Source organism: Suricata suricatta, chromosome 13, assembly GCF_006229205.1.
Source record: "Suricata suricatta isolate VVHF042 chromosome 13, meerkat_22Aug2017_6uvM2_HiC, whole genome shotgun sequence".
NCBI classification, from domain to species: Eukaryota; Metazoa; Chordata; class Mammalia; order Carnivora; family Herpestidae; genus Suricata; species Suricata suricatta.
Window position 1 is genome coordinate 83,148,138 of NC_043712.1, and position 18,070 is coordinate 83,166,207.

General features: G+C 44.2%; 1 protein-coding gene across 5 annotated transcripts in view; it reads right to left on the minus strand.

The window, feature by feature from the left end:
• The window catches only part of RFX3 (regulatory factor X3), a 261,029-nt gene that overhangs the window by 14,550 nt on the left and 228,409 nt on the right, over positions 1 to 18,070 (minus strand). For all 5 annotated transcript variants that reach the window (XR_003901718.1, XM_029919467.1, XM_029919468.1 and 2 more), the window contains one exon: positions 13,822 to 13,975. Coding sequence is in view for 4 of the 5 variants with exons in the window: in XM_029919467.1 (XP_029775327.1) it covers positions 13,822 to 13,975 (154 nt within the window). In the remaining variant the exon portion in view is untranslated. The remainder of the gene's footprint in view (positions 1 to 13,821; positions 13,976 to 18,070) is intronic.

Genomic DNA, 18,070 nt, shown 5'->3' on the forward strand with positions numbered 1-18,070 from the left:
CAGAACACAGAGGACACCTCTGTTGTTTCAGGAAGAAAACTCTCCCATCCCAGAAACTATTTCCTCTGGGTCCTGACAAGGGTCCTCATGACACACGCCCTCCTGGACAAGATCCGACGGCCCCATGTGGTTGGGTGGGGGGTGGGAGGTGGGAGACCACAGCCCCACGAGGACACTAGTGTAGCTGGGAAGTGCAGGCGGGCAATGCATGGGCAGGACCCTTGAGGGAGGGTCTGGGTGCGACCGTGACCTGCGGCCAAACGGCTGAGGGGTGGCTCATCACGGGACCGGCTGGTCTACCCCCCCGTCCCGAGGCACAGGAACCATGACTGAGACCAGGCACAGCCCGGAGACGCAGCCCACAGATGCCCTGAAGAGACCACGGCACGAGAGACCCAGCAGCCACCAACTTTCCACATGGAGGGACGTGTGTGCTCATAGTTGGGAACTGAAACGATGCAGAGTCAGGGTGCAGACAGCCCGCAGGCAGGACCCCAGAGGGAGCCACGGAGCAGGGACGGGGAACAGGAGTCAGGGACAGAAAGAAAGCGTTCAGAGAGCAGGACCTAACCCATGGGAACACCACCTACGCTGGAAGAGCCCCCCCATCCTGGGGAGAAGGGGTTAGGGGGTCATCATAACCACATCCCCCTGGGCAGCCGGGGAAGTGTCCCCTCTGGAAACCACGTCCCAGTAGGAAACGTGTCTAGGCCCACCCCGATTTCCAGGTAGACAGATACGATCACGCACAAACACGCTCTATTTGTTCAGAGGGCTGTCGGCTGTGCACGTGCAGAGCCACCCTGTTAACGAGGCGACCAGACACCAAAATGCCTAACTGATGACCTGGTGGCGTCGCATTATGAAAATATATGGTCTAGGACACCGGTCGGCAACCTTTGTCTTCAGTGAAAGGCCAGACAGGAAGTACTTCGGGCTTTACGGCCCCGTCACCACGACCCGGCTCTGCCCCACTAATGCAAACAGCCACAGGTGACGGGCACGTGAGAGGGGCCGCACTCCAGTGAAACACTACTTACAAAACTGGGTGACGGGCTGGGCCCCGGCCGGAAGAGAGCTCGTAAACCCTGCAGGTCCCCAGCTCACGAACAGTGAAGGGAATGCAAGGTTGTTTTAGGGAAGGTGTGAAGACTTTGGTCACAGGGAAGGATATGGAATCAGAAGGAGCGAGCACAGCCCAGGCACATGGGCAGCAACAGGTCACAGGAAAGAAACTAGGGTCAACTTTTAAGGATGGAAGTCCATCAAAGGACTAACTTTCTTCTCTTTTTTCTGGAGGCTTCTGCATGGATAGACAGAGATGGACCAAGGTTGGTGTTTAATTGTGGGAATTAGTGGGCAAATAGGAGATATGTCTGGGACATGAGAAAAGATGACGGGAAGTTGCAAGGAAAGAGATGTGGGTACAGGTTACATGTGTTAATAGTTTGGGGGGGGAGGGCGGGAGAGCATGCCTAGTGGGAAGCTGCTGCCAGTTTGGACAGCAGGTGAAGATGTGAGGAGACAGTCTGACAGCGTTAAGTTCTCCACTGATGAGAGCAAACGGGGAGAAGTTCCAGTGAGGAGGATTTCCAGGGCAGAGTCATCAACGGAGAAACGATGTATGTATGTTGAAAGAGGAGGAAGTAAGAATAAATAATAGACTGAAAGAAGAGCCTAGAAACCCAAGTCATGACTGATTTCATTCAGAGCAATATAGCTTTCTTAAGATAATTATTTCCCACTGTTGCTGTCACCAAATGACACAATCTCAGTGGCTAAAACTGTAGATTTATTATTTTCTAATGCAGAAGGTCAGAATTCCAAAACGGGTCTCCCTGAGCTAAAATCAAGCTGTTGGCTGCCCTTGTATTTCTGTCTGCGGATTCTGAGAGGTTTTCCCTCCCTTTCCGGCTTCCCGAGGCGGCTCACGACCTGCAGTATATGCGATGACTGCCCTTCCGCCCTCAGAGCCACAGTTTCTTTATTTTGGGGGGAGAGAAGATGCGGAGGGGCACAGAGAGAGGGAGCGAGACTCCCCAGCAGGCTCTGTGCTGACAGCACGGGGCTCGAACTCACCAACAGTGAGATCATAATCTGAGCCGAAATCAAGAGTCGGATCCTTAACCGACTGAGCCAGCCGGGTGCCCCCCAGCCTGCCCCCTGCCTGCCTTCCTCTTTTAAAGACCCTTTGTGATCACACTGGGTAATCCAGGATAATCTCATCTTTTTAAAAATAATTTATTACCAAGTTGGTTTCCCTATAACACCCAGTGAGTGCTCCTCCCCACAAGTGCCCCCCTCCATGACCATCTCCCCTCCCCCTTCCCCCCTCTCTCTTCAATAATCTTATTTTAACGTCAATTAATTAGTAACCTTAATTGCACCTATAACACCCAGTGAGTGCTCCTCCCCACAAGTGCCCCCCTCCATGACCATCTCCCCTCCCCCTTCCCCCCTCTCTCTTCAATAATCTTATTTTAACGTCAATTAATTAGTAACCTTAATTGCATCTGTAACCTAACATATTCACAGGGTCTAGGGATTGGGCTGTAGACATCTTTGGGAGCCCCTTATATTGCCTGCCATTCATATCTAAGATATTTTGTAAAAACAGCCACATCTGCCTGAATAGAAACCATTTAAATTTTTTTCTATTATTAGAGGAAACACAGCCTCCTGATTAAGCCGTTTAGAACACAGTTAAGTTTTCCCCTCAATTCTGTCTTTTGTGTGCTTCACGGGGGGTGAGGTGGGAGAGTGCGCGGCCACGGATTCACCTTTTGGGGTAGATTGGTCTGGGGGGCATTTGTGATTCAGTTTTCATCTACAGACTTTGAATTTCACGTACAACTTTCTAGCCGGCCGCAAGGTTTTGCAGCGCGCGTTCGGAGCTCCCAGGGGGATGAAATCACACAAGCGGGCAGAAAGCTGACCAGGACCACAGAGCTGCGAGCGGTGAGGACGTTGTTCCAGATCAAAGCGGAAAGGGAAATGGGGGAAACTGAAAGCTCGTAGTGGGTAACGGGGCCAGAACAGGCCCCTCACACCCAGATGCAGGCCTACGGGCTGCTCTAATAGGAACGTCGAACACTAAGGAACAGGATGCACATCGGTTCTTTGGACGATTTCATGAGGATCACCGAGTGCCGGCAAGCCGCACCACAAGCAACCGGAGGACCCCGGAAGGCCCTCGTGTCTCGGATGACCTGATGGATCCACGAGGATCCACGCCGATAGATTCCTGCAGCCAGATGCCAACGTGCTGCAGGAAGGGACCACAGGCAGCACGTGTAGCAGAAGCCACAGTAAACTTGACCACGTGACCCTAGGCTCGCCTGCTGGCCTGGGGGCCAAGGTCATTAGTAGCCGCTGGGTGAAATAGTTCAAAGTTTTAACTAGAAAACACTGCTCATTCGGGTGCCTCAGCTACTGTTAGGATCAGTCTCTACACAGATTCAGAATAAAATGATGCCCTGACCCCACACTGCTCACCAAGTCTGCCACCGTGGTGACTTCTGACACACACGCGTAGGGAAGAAATTATGCATTGTGTAACTGTACAATTTTCCAGTTTCTGCCAATGAACTGCTTGCTCTAGGAAAGATCTTTAAAGTTGTCATAGGCACTAAGAATAGAGAACTGTAAAATTCTCTGAAGTGGTTTCTATCTCCTAGTTGGAATAAGATGTCTCTTTGGAACTTACTTTTACCCTTTAACTTGAATAAATTACACATAGATAGTAACTGTATATAAAATACTTTCTCCCCATTTCACAACACTTTTCATTCATTTCTCCTACTTCACATTTAATACAACTCCAGGTGTGGTTGTCTAATTAGGTTTATATGTCTCCCCTAATACTGCCTCCTCCCGCCACCAAGTGACTTATTTCTGCATTCTGTTTGGTTGGCTGTGTTTTCCAAAGCATCGAATTACTCTGCCTCTGATTCTCACTTTGGCTCCATCCCAAAAAATGCTGTGGAGTCTTCGTAATTCCATGAATCACTTGACTCGACATTCAAAAACAGTCTACAGGCTATTTTTCCCCTGACAACATAATCTGATTAAGCCCTTCACATGCCTTTATGTGATATCTCATGAATTTCAACTTCTAAGTTCATCTTTATAAGGTTGAAAACATGATGGTCTAATTAAGTGCATGATCGGTGAAGAGTCAATATTTAAAAATCTGACCTGGAGTTGAAGTCAATCAAAATACAGTCTCTCCTGAGTAATATACACAGCTTCAGATCTATGTATCTATCCATCCATCCATCCATGATCTATCCATCCGTCCATCCATCTGTCCATCCATCCCTCCGTCCATACATGATCTACCCATCCATCCATCCGTCCATCCATGATCTATCCATCCATCCATGATCTATCCATCCATCCTTGTGGAAAGGAAATGGAACTAGAAAAAATTCAGTACCTCACATGTGCCAGTCTGCCCACCTGACCATCCTCTCCATCCGTCCACCTACCCCTACTTTCTGTGCCTAACTGCACACCCATCTAACTTTATCCTCACAACAGCCTTGGAAAGAAATGGTTGCTGCTTATTTTGTTGACGAGAAAACTAAGACTAAAGCAGGGATATATATCACTTGCCCAGTCTGCAAAGGCATTAAATGGAAAATAGGCAGCAGCACGGTATGCGGGGGACAACCTGGGATCTAGAGCCAGCCTGACCGGGCTTTGAAGCACAAGTTTACCAGCACCAGCTATGGGGTTCCACACGTTACTCTTTGATCCTTAGACTTCCTTTTTGTGAAACAGACGTGTCTACTGTCTTCAAAACTCAATTTTCCAATACTAGTGACAGTCCCAGAATTCCATCCAACTGTAAGGCCATAAGATGGTGCCTTATAAAATAAAATGCCTCTAGCTGAGTGGGACTTACAAGGCGTGTTGCCTGAGAATGGAAGTGCCCTTAGACCTTGACCTGAGAGTCTGACACTATGAACTCAATCAAGGGCTGAATTTGAAGTCGGTTTATGTGCTGACCAAGGCATTTATGATTCAAGCAAATACCATGAGCAGGGCTGTCCTGAACATGGAGTGTGTGTGTGTGTGTGTGTGTGTGTGTGTGTGTGTGTGTGTGCACGCGCACGCGCGGTGTTCTGTATGTTTGGCACAATGGGGATGATCACATTGTGATCAGACTCTGTCTCTGTCTCTCTGGTCTTCTGAGAAGTCAATGAAATTACTGAGAGCTTTAAAGCTTTTGCCACAGAAGCAACAAGACGGTTCAAAGCAGATCTGAACTTCCCGCCCGAGTTTCGGCACCACGGGGGACAAAGAAAGAATCTTGGTGCAGCAAACTTGAGACAGGCATCATGTGAGGCCACTTTCACCGTCTAAGAGGAAGTCTTGGCATCACTTTATTATGTGAGAGGAGGTACTTCCTAGTTTTAATTCTACCACCCATTTTTTGTAGAAATTTTTATTTTATGTTTTTAACATTTATTCATTTTTTGAGACAGAGACAGAGTGTGAGTGGGGGAGGGGCAGAGAGAGAGGGAAACAGAATCTGAAGCAGGCTCCAGGCTCTGAGCTGACAGCACAGAGACTGATGTGGGGCTCGAACTCACAAACTATGAGATCATGACCTGAGTTAAAGCCAGATGCTTAATGGACTGAGCCACCTGGGAGCCATGAGAAATTAAAAAAAATTTTTTTTCTTTTTAATGTTTACTTTTGGGGGTGGGGGAAGGGCAGAGAGAGGGAGAAACAGAATCTGAAGTAGGCTGCAGGCTCCGAGCTGTCAGCACAGAGACCAACGTGGGGCTTGGACTCATGAACCGTGAGACCATGACCTGAGCCAAAGTCAGACACTTAACAGACTGAGCCACCCAGACGCCCCACTTTTGCAGAAATTATTAACTAGACAGACAATGGGGGGAGCAGGGCATGCAAACAAGTCCTCTTTGTACCAAGGCGCATGAGTCAGGTTTGCAGTGTTTCCAATATCAAAACATCTGGCTCACATACTTGTAGAAAGTCATACTGATGAAAGTGTATTTTATACAGTGATGGTGAAAAGTAGAAAACCACTCCTGTGACCTGAGGCACCTGTGATCTCCAACAAGAGCCATTTCTGTATTGAAGGACCAGTAAGCACCTGTTTGTGAGCAAAGCTACCGGGAAGGCAGTGGTGAGGCCAGAGCCACCTGGACAGGGCAGGGGATGGCAGAGTGTAGCAGCGGCCAGCAGGGGGAGCTGTCGTGCCTGATCTCTGCCGCAAGATCTTTCTAGGCCTTGCTGGCTCTGCAGCTGGGGACGTGAGGCTCACTCTTTCCTAAGCAACTAGCCCAGGGGTGGACTAGTGGAAGAGAACGGTGTGCTGAGATTTCTTTCCTGATGGGTCTAGTGACCATTTTAGCTCTTGAAGTATGCGAAGAATTCTTGAACTATTTTATCTTTTCCCACTTCTGAACTCTTTAGGGGAGCTAATCTCTAGTTGAAAGCACTTAGGATTGCCCAGCTTGGACCAGAGGGTCTCTGAAATGTTGACAGACACATTCTAGGGAGAAGAAGCACTTCGCCTAGGAGTGTTATCCTCCCGATAAAAGAATCCAGTAGGTAAATCAGGAAATCCAGTGAGAAGTCCTACAAATGGGTAGTCTATCTTTCCATCATTCTTTTGTACTTCTTTTTTTTAAATGATTATTTTGAGAGACAGAGCAAGAGTGGGGGTGGGGGACAGAGAGAGCATGGGCGGTGGGCGGGGGGAGAATCCCAAGCAGGCTCCACATGTCAGCACAGAGCCCCGTGGGGGCCTCAATCTCACGGACCATGAGATCAAGGGTCAGACACTCAACTGACTGAACCTCCTTTCTTGAATAGTTTTTGAGCACCTATTGGGAGACTGTTTAGATAGACCACAGCTCCAAGCAAAAGTCTGCTCCTCGAAGAGCATCAGAGAAGGGGTTCGAGCCCAGAGCCCGAAGGAAACCAAGTAGAAGAGCTGTGGCGCCGGGCAGCTGAGTCAATGGGTGCTTTTCTCACACTCAAGGAAAGAAGGAAACAGAATGACAAACCAGGAAAGATGAGGAAAAATGGGAGAGCTTCTCCAAAGCCACTTCTTAGGAACTTGGAAGATGATGCTGTAGCAGAAAGGCCGCCCATGCCTCTCCTCCGGGAGGTCACTTTGATACCTGATTTTCAAGCTGTCAGAATTGTGCTCACGGAGAGGTACGGACTCACAGCTAAAAGCAAACTACAAATTCCAAAATAATGATTCTGATTTAGGTCTGGTCTGGGGGTGGCCACAGAGGAGCTGGAACGCTGGTGCTGTTTCCCAGCAGACTGGGCAATTTGCTTAGACTAACATTCCAGTGCGTTTTGCATATTCGAGGCATCTACGAACAAACAGTGGGAAGGGAAAGGGTGCGGGGCCCTCAGGGTGCATCCTGGAATACAGAGGAAAGAAACCCTGGGAGAAAATAATGACAGCATCCACGGGAGGCGTCTGGCGCCTGTGTGGCTGTGAGGGTGTGCGTATCTGGGGGAGATGAACAGCAGAGACGGAAGTAAATCGGTCCCTATTTGAATCGATCTACAAAAAATTTATATGGTGAAACACTAAACTGTGGACGGAGCCCACGTTTGGAGGTTTGGAATGACCGGGTCCTGCTTTCTAGCACATGCTAGCCCTGCTTTGGGGAGATCTTCAACCTCTTATCCTCATGGGTGAAATGGGGACACCAGTACATCTTTTGCAAGGTTCTGGAGAATATTAAATAAGAATGTAGAACATCTAGCATAGTGATTACCACAAGGCAATTCCTATATTAATTAGAAAAAATGAGTACATATTAATATTTACTTATCATAAGGCAATACTTATTTATATTTATCTATTATAAATAACAATAAATGATCATCACTTCTGACAAGTGTTCATTAAATTTTTTAAGACCCTGCTGTTACATGATAGCTGTTTTCTGCAAACAATTATAACTTGTGATGCAATTCATTCGTTTTAAAATATTCTATAGCAAATCTATATTCCACAGGAGCGTTTTCAGTGAATTCCCTAGTTGCACCGGGATAAAGTCACTGAAATTTATTTTCCATTAGATTGATTTTGCCTGAAGAATCCATGCTTATTTACCACGATTACACTTCTACCAAATGCAACTTTTTCACTAACTTTTATCCTAGAAGCTTGCCTGTTGAATTATTATTGCTCTTCTCCAATTTTTAGGTTTTGAAGGGTTTTTTTCTCTTCTATTTTGAGTACATCAACTTTGATTAATTCGCATTTTCCTTTTGATAGTATATTCTTAAAGGATCTTCCATTTTTTCCCTAAAATTATCTTTTTTTATATGGATATTCATATCCAAACAACAGAAGCATCTTTTGGTTTCTACTTTTTATTTCAAAAAACTGGTTATATAGATGGCTTAGATGTAATATTAAATAAGTATAAATTATGACAAAGAACTGGAGTATATTTAATAAATTAAATGTAAAAATATGTATCACAGAAAATTTTATGAAGCAACCAAAATGTATAGATTCAGAGACGTATTAATGGACTGTGTGTATTTTAAGGAACTAAAAGCACACCTACCATAAGCTCCCAAATAGATTCCAAACCGTCATAAAATTCAAATAAAAGGATCGTTTCTGCTCAGAGCGGCACAGAAAGCCCCGAGTTTCAAAAATTTTTATTTAACAGGTGTGCAAACAGATGCAACTTGCTTATTTTGTTTTAGTCCTACTCCTAAAACTGCACCACTCCCAGAGAGTCTATGGGCATATTTATAATATTAAAGTTCAAAAAAATTATATAATTTTAGCAGTAAATAAATTCTGTTTCCTTTTGATCATCCAGGCAAAAAATATAATCCTGAAGCTCTGAAATTGCACATGCTTTAAATAACTTGCTAGTCAGCATTACTGTGGCAGCTGACTGACATTTAGAAGAAAACGTGCTGTGACGCGGCTTCGGTTTCCTTTGGGGCGCTTCCACGGCCAGGGTGGTGTTACCGGGAAGGTACAAACAGTACTTCGGTGCACGTGCACACTGTACTTATGTGTAAAATGCGTATCAGTCTCTCCTGCCCGCTCAGATCACGTACACAATTGTTAATCCTCAAATGGATCTCTTGGATTCTCATTAATGAGAACTGTCCCTAAGTTACTTTCAAAGGAGAACCTTTCCCGCTTGCTTCTGGATCTAGCTGGCTGTCCGCCACATAAAATATACGCAAGGCAAAAGCCGCGTCCAGCCAAGTCTGGGACTACTTCCCGGATTTCCTCCCGCTGACTTCCCCACTCGTCCTGCTCCTGTCCCCCATCCTGCAGAGCTCTTGCGCCCCCACCCCCATTCGCAACAGGTGATCAGCATGGTGGATTAAAAGCAAGAACTTTGGGGCCAGACTGCTTGGTTTTAGAGCCTGATCTAACCACTTAGTGGCTGTGTGATCTTAGGTGAGCTACTTGACGGCTCTGTGTCTCATGTCATCATCTGTACGACAGGAATAATAAGGGATGCCTGGGTGGCTCAGTTGGTTAAGTGTCCGACTTTGGTTCAGGTCATGATCTCGCTGTTCAGAGTTCAGAGCTAACAGCTTGGAGCCTGGAGCCTGTTTCAGATTCTGTGAATCCCTCTCTCTCTACCCCTCTCCTGTGCTCGCTGCCTCTCTTTCTCTCTCGTTCTCTCTCTCTCTCAAAATTAGTAAACATTAAAACGTTTTTTAAACAGGTTTAATAATATTCATTTATAGGGTTGTTGTGAGTTATAAAGTTAATACCCATAAGGCACTTAGAACAGTGCCTGGCATATAAATAGTACATGGGCGTCACCTGAGGTTTGGGGTTTCATTCCTAATCCGATTCTACCTCTTGTCGACTGAATGTGGTCTTGCTGGTGCTTGACCCTCAGACTTTCCATGAAAACTTCCTCTTGGCCATGCTCCCTTCCATTTCCGGTAGACTCATGTGCACGTCTCTATTTGCCTGTGGTGGTCTCCACCCCTTGCCCCCCAGTTCTCACCAACTTCACATAGTTATTAACTCCTTTTGCCCTTTAGGTCTGACTTCAAACATCATTTCTGGAGCAGGGGGTGGGAGGGAACCTTCCCTGGCCCTCCCAAGCTAGATGAGGGTCTCATGCTTTGAGTATTCCTATTTCTCTTAAATTTTGTAGCTCTACAGTTATGTGAATATTTAGTAAATATGAATTCACAAACTAAAATGTAAGTGTCTTGAATGCAAGATCGAAATCTGTTCTATTCATCGCTATAACCTAACTAATCATTACAGCAGTTGGTATAGAGTAGGTATGAAGAAACATCTGTGAAACAGAGGTGCCCGGGGGGCTCAGTTAGTTAAGCATCCAACTTTGGCTCAGGTCATGATCTCATGGTTTGTGGGCTTGAGCCCTGTGTCAGACTCGGTGCTGACAGCTCAGAGCCTGGAGCCTGCTTCGGATTCTGTGTCTCCCTCTCTCTCTGCCCCTCCCCTACTCACACTGTGTCTCTTTCTGTCTATCAAAAATAAATAAACATTTAAGAAAACTTGCTTTTTAAATGCAAAAAATCTGTTAAAGAAATGAATAAACTAATTTCAGAGGTAAGTCTGAGGTTCATCATCAGTAAATATGATTTGTCTAAGATTATACCGCTGTAAAATAACGGAACTACCAGGAGATTTCAGTTCTCCTGAGTCAAAGTCCTCATTGTTTCTAGGGCATTAAATCTTTGATTACACATATCGTACAAAGAACCATGTGATTAGTGTGGTGTAGACTCTAGAATGAAAAGTAAATGCACAGATCAGAGAGAACGGGGGTATCTAAGGTAGTGGTGGGGGGAATCAGGCCCCCCTGAGGAATTCATATTTAAGTGAAGTCGGACTTGGCATGAACAAGGGGGAGGTGGGCAGAAGATTCCTGGTAGAAAGAACCTCTGACACAGTGGCCCAGTGAAGAGAAAAGCCTGGAGAATAAGAACAGAGAAAAGTCCACGGTGACTGCAACAAAAGGAAAGGAGGAGGGAGGTTGAGGTTAACCAGAGAGGCTGGGCCACATCACCTACCACCTTGTGCACCAAGGAAAGAATTTCGTTCCTTACCTAACAGAAGAGAATACCGCTGACGGGTTTTAGGTATTTAGGTAGCGGTAACACCACCAACTCTGCCCTTTCATAAGACAATATTGACTGCACTATGTGAGGCTTGGGAAAGAACAGATTTAGTAACGGGGTGGACGTAGAGGTCAAGACAGAAAGACCTGTAAAAGAAGATGCCCAGGTGTCCAGCATGATCATCTGGGAGAACAGCAGTAACACTTAGTGAGAAGGAGCCATCGGCAGACAGATCAAGAGTTTGATTTCATTAGGTAGGTAATGAGCTCTCAACAAATAGTAAGAACTATTATTGTGTTTGTGGTTGCTGCTGTGACTGATGATTGAAAACCAATTGCTGCAACTAAGGGTCAGGGTGACTTTTATGGATTCCAGTGGATTTGGGCCCGAGGTGGTGCCCCACAGGCACTTCTGGACTTGGTGTTTGAAGAGGGCAATCACCTACGGGCTGAGGCAATGGAGCCTCAACATGCAGAAGCCCCCCCGCCTTTTTTAACCTCCAATCTGACTTCTAGGGCTCGGCACAGGATGACATGGGACATGCGAGAAAACAGCTTTCCTGTTTCTTAAATTTCCTTCTCCTTTTCTCAAGAATCAAGAAACACCAGGGACGATATCGTGACCATGATCTACAGGTCTATTATGGCCGACAGATGTATGAGGCTATCAATGTTGTGTGGGGAGAACAAACCTAGAAAATGACCCTTAATTGGCTTGGGCTGAATAACGGATGAGTAAAGACAGCTCAACGGATTTTCCTAAAAACTGGGTAACGGAGAGAGCAGGCAAAGAAGTCAAGAGGTGTGCTTATTAGATTGCTGATCTTACAGAAGGTGTTTTATACTTTATTTTCCGATCTAGATTTTACTCATATTTTATCTTATGGGGGAGTTTGTCATATTCATTTCCACTGTTTACATACAGCAAAGAAAAAAAAAAAGGAAGGAACAAGAGTGCCTACGGGGCTAGTTAGTTGGCAGCACTGACTCCGTAAGACAGTTCTACCACAACTGCTCGGTCTTCACTGTGTGACCCGCTCCTGCCCACTGTCTCTGTTCCCTCCACACGTGAGGGAGGAAAAGACCACCTCAGGACTGGGCACACGGTGTTCATCAGGATCCCTGTTATCATTATCCTGACCGTCTTCTTAAAGAAGGCCCAGAACATATGAGGGGGTTGGCAAATGTGTTAAAGAGACCAAAGGGCGTGTCTGTTTCCAAGGTTTTGGGCGCTGACTGGAGCAAACTTATGGTACTTAATCTACATGCCAACTGGGGATTTTGCAACCGGACATCTGTGAGACAAGCACTGGAACAGGCCCTAAGGGGAGGTCAGCTCTAAGAAAAGGCCAGATGGCTCTGGTTCCGTGAGGTCCTGCCTGTCGTCTAAAAGCTCCAGCGATTCTTGCTAAATCTCTCTCTCTCTCACACACACACACACACACACACACACACACACACACACACACGTCGTTGGCATCATTTAAGCAAAAACACCATTAAGGAGCATCATACCAACACACACACATCAGTGCACAGCAAGGGATTTTAAAGAGGGAAAGAGGAAACTTTTAAACAACATTCTGAGCAAGTCTGACACATATTTTATTTGTATTAGAATACTTATAAAGGTCCTTGAGGTATTTTCATGTATTTTTAATTCATACCTTTATTATCCTATTTCTTAAACTAGAAAAAGGGTCTATTTATTTTGACTTCTTAAATTTAAATAAGCACATACACACAGCTTAAAAAGGAACGTGTCTTCTTTCCTGCTTTGGGTAATCGTGATATGGCCAACTTCGGTACACGGTCTAGGAACACCGGAAGTGCCCGATTCAGTACGACAAAGGACTGGTGCAGAATGACTAGAGCAGGTGTATCTATTCCTCATTCTATTAGCCAATCCTTGTGTAAATTTACATCAGAGTGTCAGCTTTTTGACACTCGCTGAAAGTAAGGTATTTTTATTTTCTATCTAAAAATTCTGAAGAGAATTTTTTTCTTTGGATCTTTAGCAATGAGAAGCCAGAGTTGGAAAATCAGAGTCTGGGTACTTGAACTAGGTCTTTCCGCGCCTTAGCTACATAACCATTCCATCTCCCTGGGTCCTTAGCGCTCTACATCAACCTCAGATACTCGCTGTCAAACCGGACACCGTTGTACCTACCTCAAAAAGTTAAGTGTTCGATCCTCTGTTACATATAAAGGACTCCAAACTGTGCCGGGCACACAGTAAATATCCCCCAAATGTTAGCTCCCGTCGCCACCATTACTGCCACTATCCTTCTGAAATAGGATTTGTGTGGCTACTGGACACTTGGAGGAAGAGTCTACAGAATACATATTTAACTGCCCTCCGTGTTTGTAGCCCTTGCCTTACCAGAAACATCAGTGTTTCTCATTTTCTGTTCAATGATGGCTTTCTTCAGGCCAGCAAATTCTCAAACTTTTCCTTTCCACAGACACCTTTATAACACTGAAACAGTCCACGAACTTTCACGTGACATAATTTGTGATCTTAGTATCTTTTAATTAAGAAAATGCATATGAACTGAGGGATTTAAAGACCCCCCCCCAATAACTCCACAGCCCCACGGGGTCTTCCCCGTGAGAAACAAATACTTTCGTTGATAAATAATATATTTAAATTAAAATGAAATTCAAAGTCTTTTCTCAAAGCCCCGTGAGTCACAGCTCTTGGGACTTCTCTTACCTCGCCCATGACCGCTATGGGTGTCTCTCCTGTGGCCTGAGCAACACGATGTTCTACTAAGTAGAACATGTACTCGTCGTAGAGGAGACGGATCAGGTGGAAGGAGCCGAAGCTCGCGGCGCTGCGTAAGGTTAAGTCCCGAATAACCATGGAGCTGTTTCAAGAGAGAAGACATAGATGCAGCCCAGGTTAGTGACTGGTTCAACCCACTTTTCTCCCACATGAAGTTAAGTCAGAGGGTTGAAGAGGCTGGTGTAGCACACGACCTGCTTTGCAATCACTTCATTACTGAAAGCATTTGGCTCAACTCTTCTAAACAAGGTGGGAGGGGCACCCGGGTGGCTTAGTTAGTTAGGCGTCTGACTTCATCTTGTGGTTCATGGGTTTGAGCCCCATGTGGGGCTCTGTGCTGACAGCTGAGAGTCTGGAGCCTGCTTCAGATTCTCTGTCTCCCTCCCTCTCTATCCCTCCCCTGCTGTGTCCTGTCTCTGTCTCTCAAAAATGAATAAATGTTTAACAAAAAAAAAATAGGGTGGGAAAGAGATACCCCATAGTGGGTTTGGGTAAATCCTTAGCAGATCTAGACAGGTCTTCACTGGGAAAACACATTATCGTTACAGGCGAGTCTTCTGATTCTATTACTCTCACAGATGGATCAGAACTAAATAAAAAAGATCTCTGAAAGACTGACAACTCCTCACCACCGTAAGGAAGAGCAATCCGCATGAAGTCCTACTGATGGATAAACAACGTGTCACCACCTCTCAGTGGTAACGACTCTGGAGGTAACTGGGGAGAAATAGGTATTTGTGCCACGCAAAGGTTACGAAATATACTAAGTAAGGCTCCCAGGTGTGGAGATCCGGAACAGAGGGGTACACGGGGACCCCTGCAAATCCCATTAGAAGGCAAATTTATTAAGTGATTTCAACTTCTTACTGATTTCCTTTTAAATTAAGGTGATTTTTCCATTAGAAATAAGTATAATAAAATTCATTAAGAAATGCATTATGTTTGGGGAAAAAGGAACATTTAATTTATAGAATATGATAGTAAAATGTGATTATTAATATAATACAATCTACTCTATTATAAATATATATGCACATATATATTTAGAAAGAGAGAGTGTGTGTGCACATGTGTGTGCGAGCAGGGGAGGAGAGAAGGGGGGAGGGAGGGAGGGAGGGAGAGAGAGAGAGAGAGAGAGAGAGGGAGAATCTTAAGCAGGGTCCATGTTCAACCTGCAGCCTGATGTGGGGCTCGATCCCACGACCCTGGGGTCATGACCTGAGCTGAAATCAAGAATCAGACGCTTAACTGACTGAACCCCCAGGTGCCTCTACTTTATTATACTTAAAATGGAAAACCATCCTAAATAAAAGTTTGGCCTCACTGAAGACGTCCATCTTGGAGCTTGTCCATGTGCTTCAAACCTGCTTAATAATTCTAACTTAGAGTCAGTAGTCAGTGTTGGCTGTGCATGTGTGCATGTGCATGTGCGTGTGTGTGTGTGTGTGTGTGTATTCCTACCACTTTCATTTTGTGGTCTCATTTAGAGATTTTTGGCCCAGGAAAACTAAAACAGCCATTATATTCTCGGAGAGGTGGAAGAGATAAAATCTCCCAAATGCACAGGCTGATATTCCTAAGGCCTGTTTTGCAGTGAAGAACTGTAAAATGTCAGGCAGATGGGAGAAGACTGTGCTTCTGTTTTCTGTTTCATTGTCAACTTTATTTATGTAGAGGCTATTAATAAACCAAATTCTATAGATTCAATTTGGCAAGTGGCAGATCACCATGGTGCATCTGAGACTCCAAGCCCCACATTCTGAATCTGGCTCTTCATTAATTCACTGTCAACTTCAAACAAATCATTTCCCTGAGATTGTTTTTCTTCTTGGGTAAAAATAAAAGCCACGTTTTTGGTTCTTACCTAACTTATGTGATTATTTCAAGGATGTGAAGTAAACTTATGAATGAACAGATCGCGACTTAAATAGAAGTTACAATTATACAGGAGAAGCGGACTTTCTCCACGTCGGTTGGTTAGAGCAGCAAGAACAGGAAGTTCTTATATGATGGCAGGGGGCCTCTTATCAGGGGTTCATGTATTAAAAAGAAAAGAAAAAGGAGGCATTTGGAGGGAGACAGACTCATGTTAACCAGGATGTGATCTTAATTGTAAGCATGCCATTCAACATTTTAAGGTTCAAGGTTAGTCTGAGGGTCAAATGAGATCACGTATAGATCTTAAGAAAACTACCCATTATGGGGCACCTAAGTGGCTTAGTCAGCTAGGCATCTGACTTCAGCTCAGGTCATGATCTCGCAATTCAGAGGTTCAGGCCCTGCATTGGCTCTGTGCTGCCAGCTTGGAGCCTGGAGCCTGTTTCAGATTCTGTGTCTCCCTCTTTCTCTGTACTTCCCCTGCTCATGCACTCTCTCTCTCTTTTGCTTTCGCTCTCACTCTCTCTCTCACTCATGAATAAACATTAAAAAGAAAAAGAAAAAAAACTACCCATTACTAATTTCTCTGACATTGGCCGTAGCAACATTTTTCTACGTATGTCTCCTAAGGCAAGGGAAACAAAAGCAAAAATAAACTCTTGGGACTACATCAAAATAAAGAGCTTCTGCACAGCAAAGGAAATAATCAACAAAACCAAAAGACAATGTAAGGAATGGGAGAAGATATTTGCAAATGATGTATCTGATAAGGGGTCAGTACCCAAAATACATAAAAAATGTATATAGTTCAACACACACACACACACACACACACACCACAACAATCCAATTAAAACATGGGCAGAAGACACAAGCATTCTTTTCTCCAAAGAAGACATACAGATGGCAACAGACACAGGAAAAGATGCTCAACATCACTCATCATCAGGGACAAGTAAATCAATGAGATGACTGATGACAATGAGATGTCACCTCACACCCGCCAGCATGGCTGAAATAAAAAATACAAGAAACAAGAAGTGTTGGTGAGGCTGTGAAGAAAAAGGAACACTGGTGTGCTACTGGTGGGAACGCAAACTGGTGCAGCCATTGCGGAAAACAGTCCGGAAGTTCCTCACAAGTTAAAAGGAGAACTACCTTGTGACCCAGTGATTCCACTACTGGGTATTTACCTCACATATATAAAAACATTAATTCAAAAGAATACACGCACCCCTATGTTTATTGCAGCATTATTTACAATGGCCAAATTATGGAAGCAGCCCAAGTGTCCATTGATAGGTGAACGGACAAAGAAGTGGTATATATATTCAATGGAATATTACTAAGCCATAAAAAATAACAAAATCTTGCCATTTGCAACAACATGGATGGAGCTAGAGAGTGTAATGCTAAACAAAACAAGTCAAAGAAAGACAAATACTGAGTGATTTCACTCATATCTGGAATTTAAGAAACAAATGAGCAAAGGAAAAAAATGGCAGACAAACCAAGAAACGGACTCTTAACTAGAGAGAACAAACTGATGGTCACCAGAGGGAAGGTGGGTGGGAGGAGGGGTGAATAGGGACGGGGTTAAGAGCACACTTCTCATGACGAGCACTGAGGAATGTATAGACGTGCTGAATCACTATATTGTTCGCCGGAAACTAACATAGCACGGTATGTTAACTACGCTAGAATTAAAAAAGAAAAGGAAACTGCCCATTACCATAGTAGTGCGTATATTAGAGTTAATAAGACATTCACTGTCATAAACCATAGTTCTAGTGACTAATTCCATAGACTCAAATACCTTATTGAATACCTTAAGTTTAGAACTCTGTAAGTTAACTACTAAAAATAGATTAGTTCTTTCATTCCTATGCCACAGATAAAAAATTCTATTTATAATTCTATGCATGCTTTTCCTAAAATTTAATGACACAACCCATTTGTAAAAATAATAAATATAAACATAACACCTATTTGAAATTAAACATTTATTTTCCTATGGAAAAATCTTAAAAGGCAGAGAAATCTCTCTACTTAAAAGAGCAAAAGCAAATGCAATACAAAAGTAATAGTAAAATGCTGTGTAAAATTTTTACTTACACTGATCTAAACTTGATCATGCGGAGTAAGTAATTTTGTATTAAAGCAGAATATTTGATAATCGTATCTTAATGAAGACAAAAATATTTATCATATATCCCAGAAAAGACAAAAGGCTAACAAACATACAAAAATAGGCTTAATCCTATTCAAAACTTAAAAAATTGCAAATTAAACACCACAC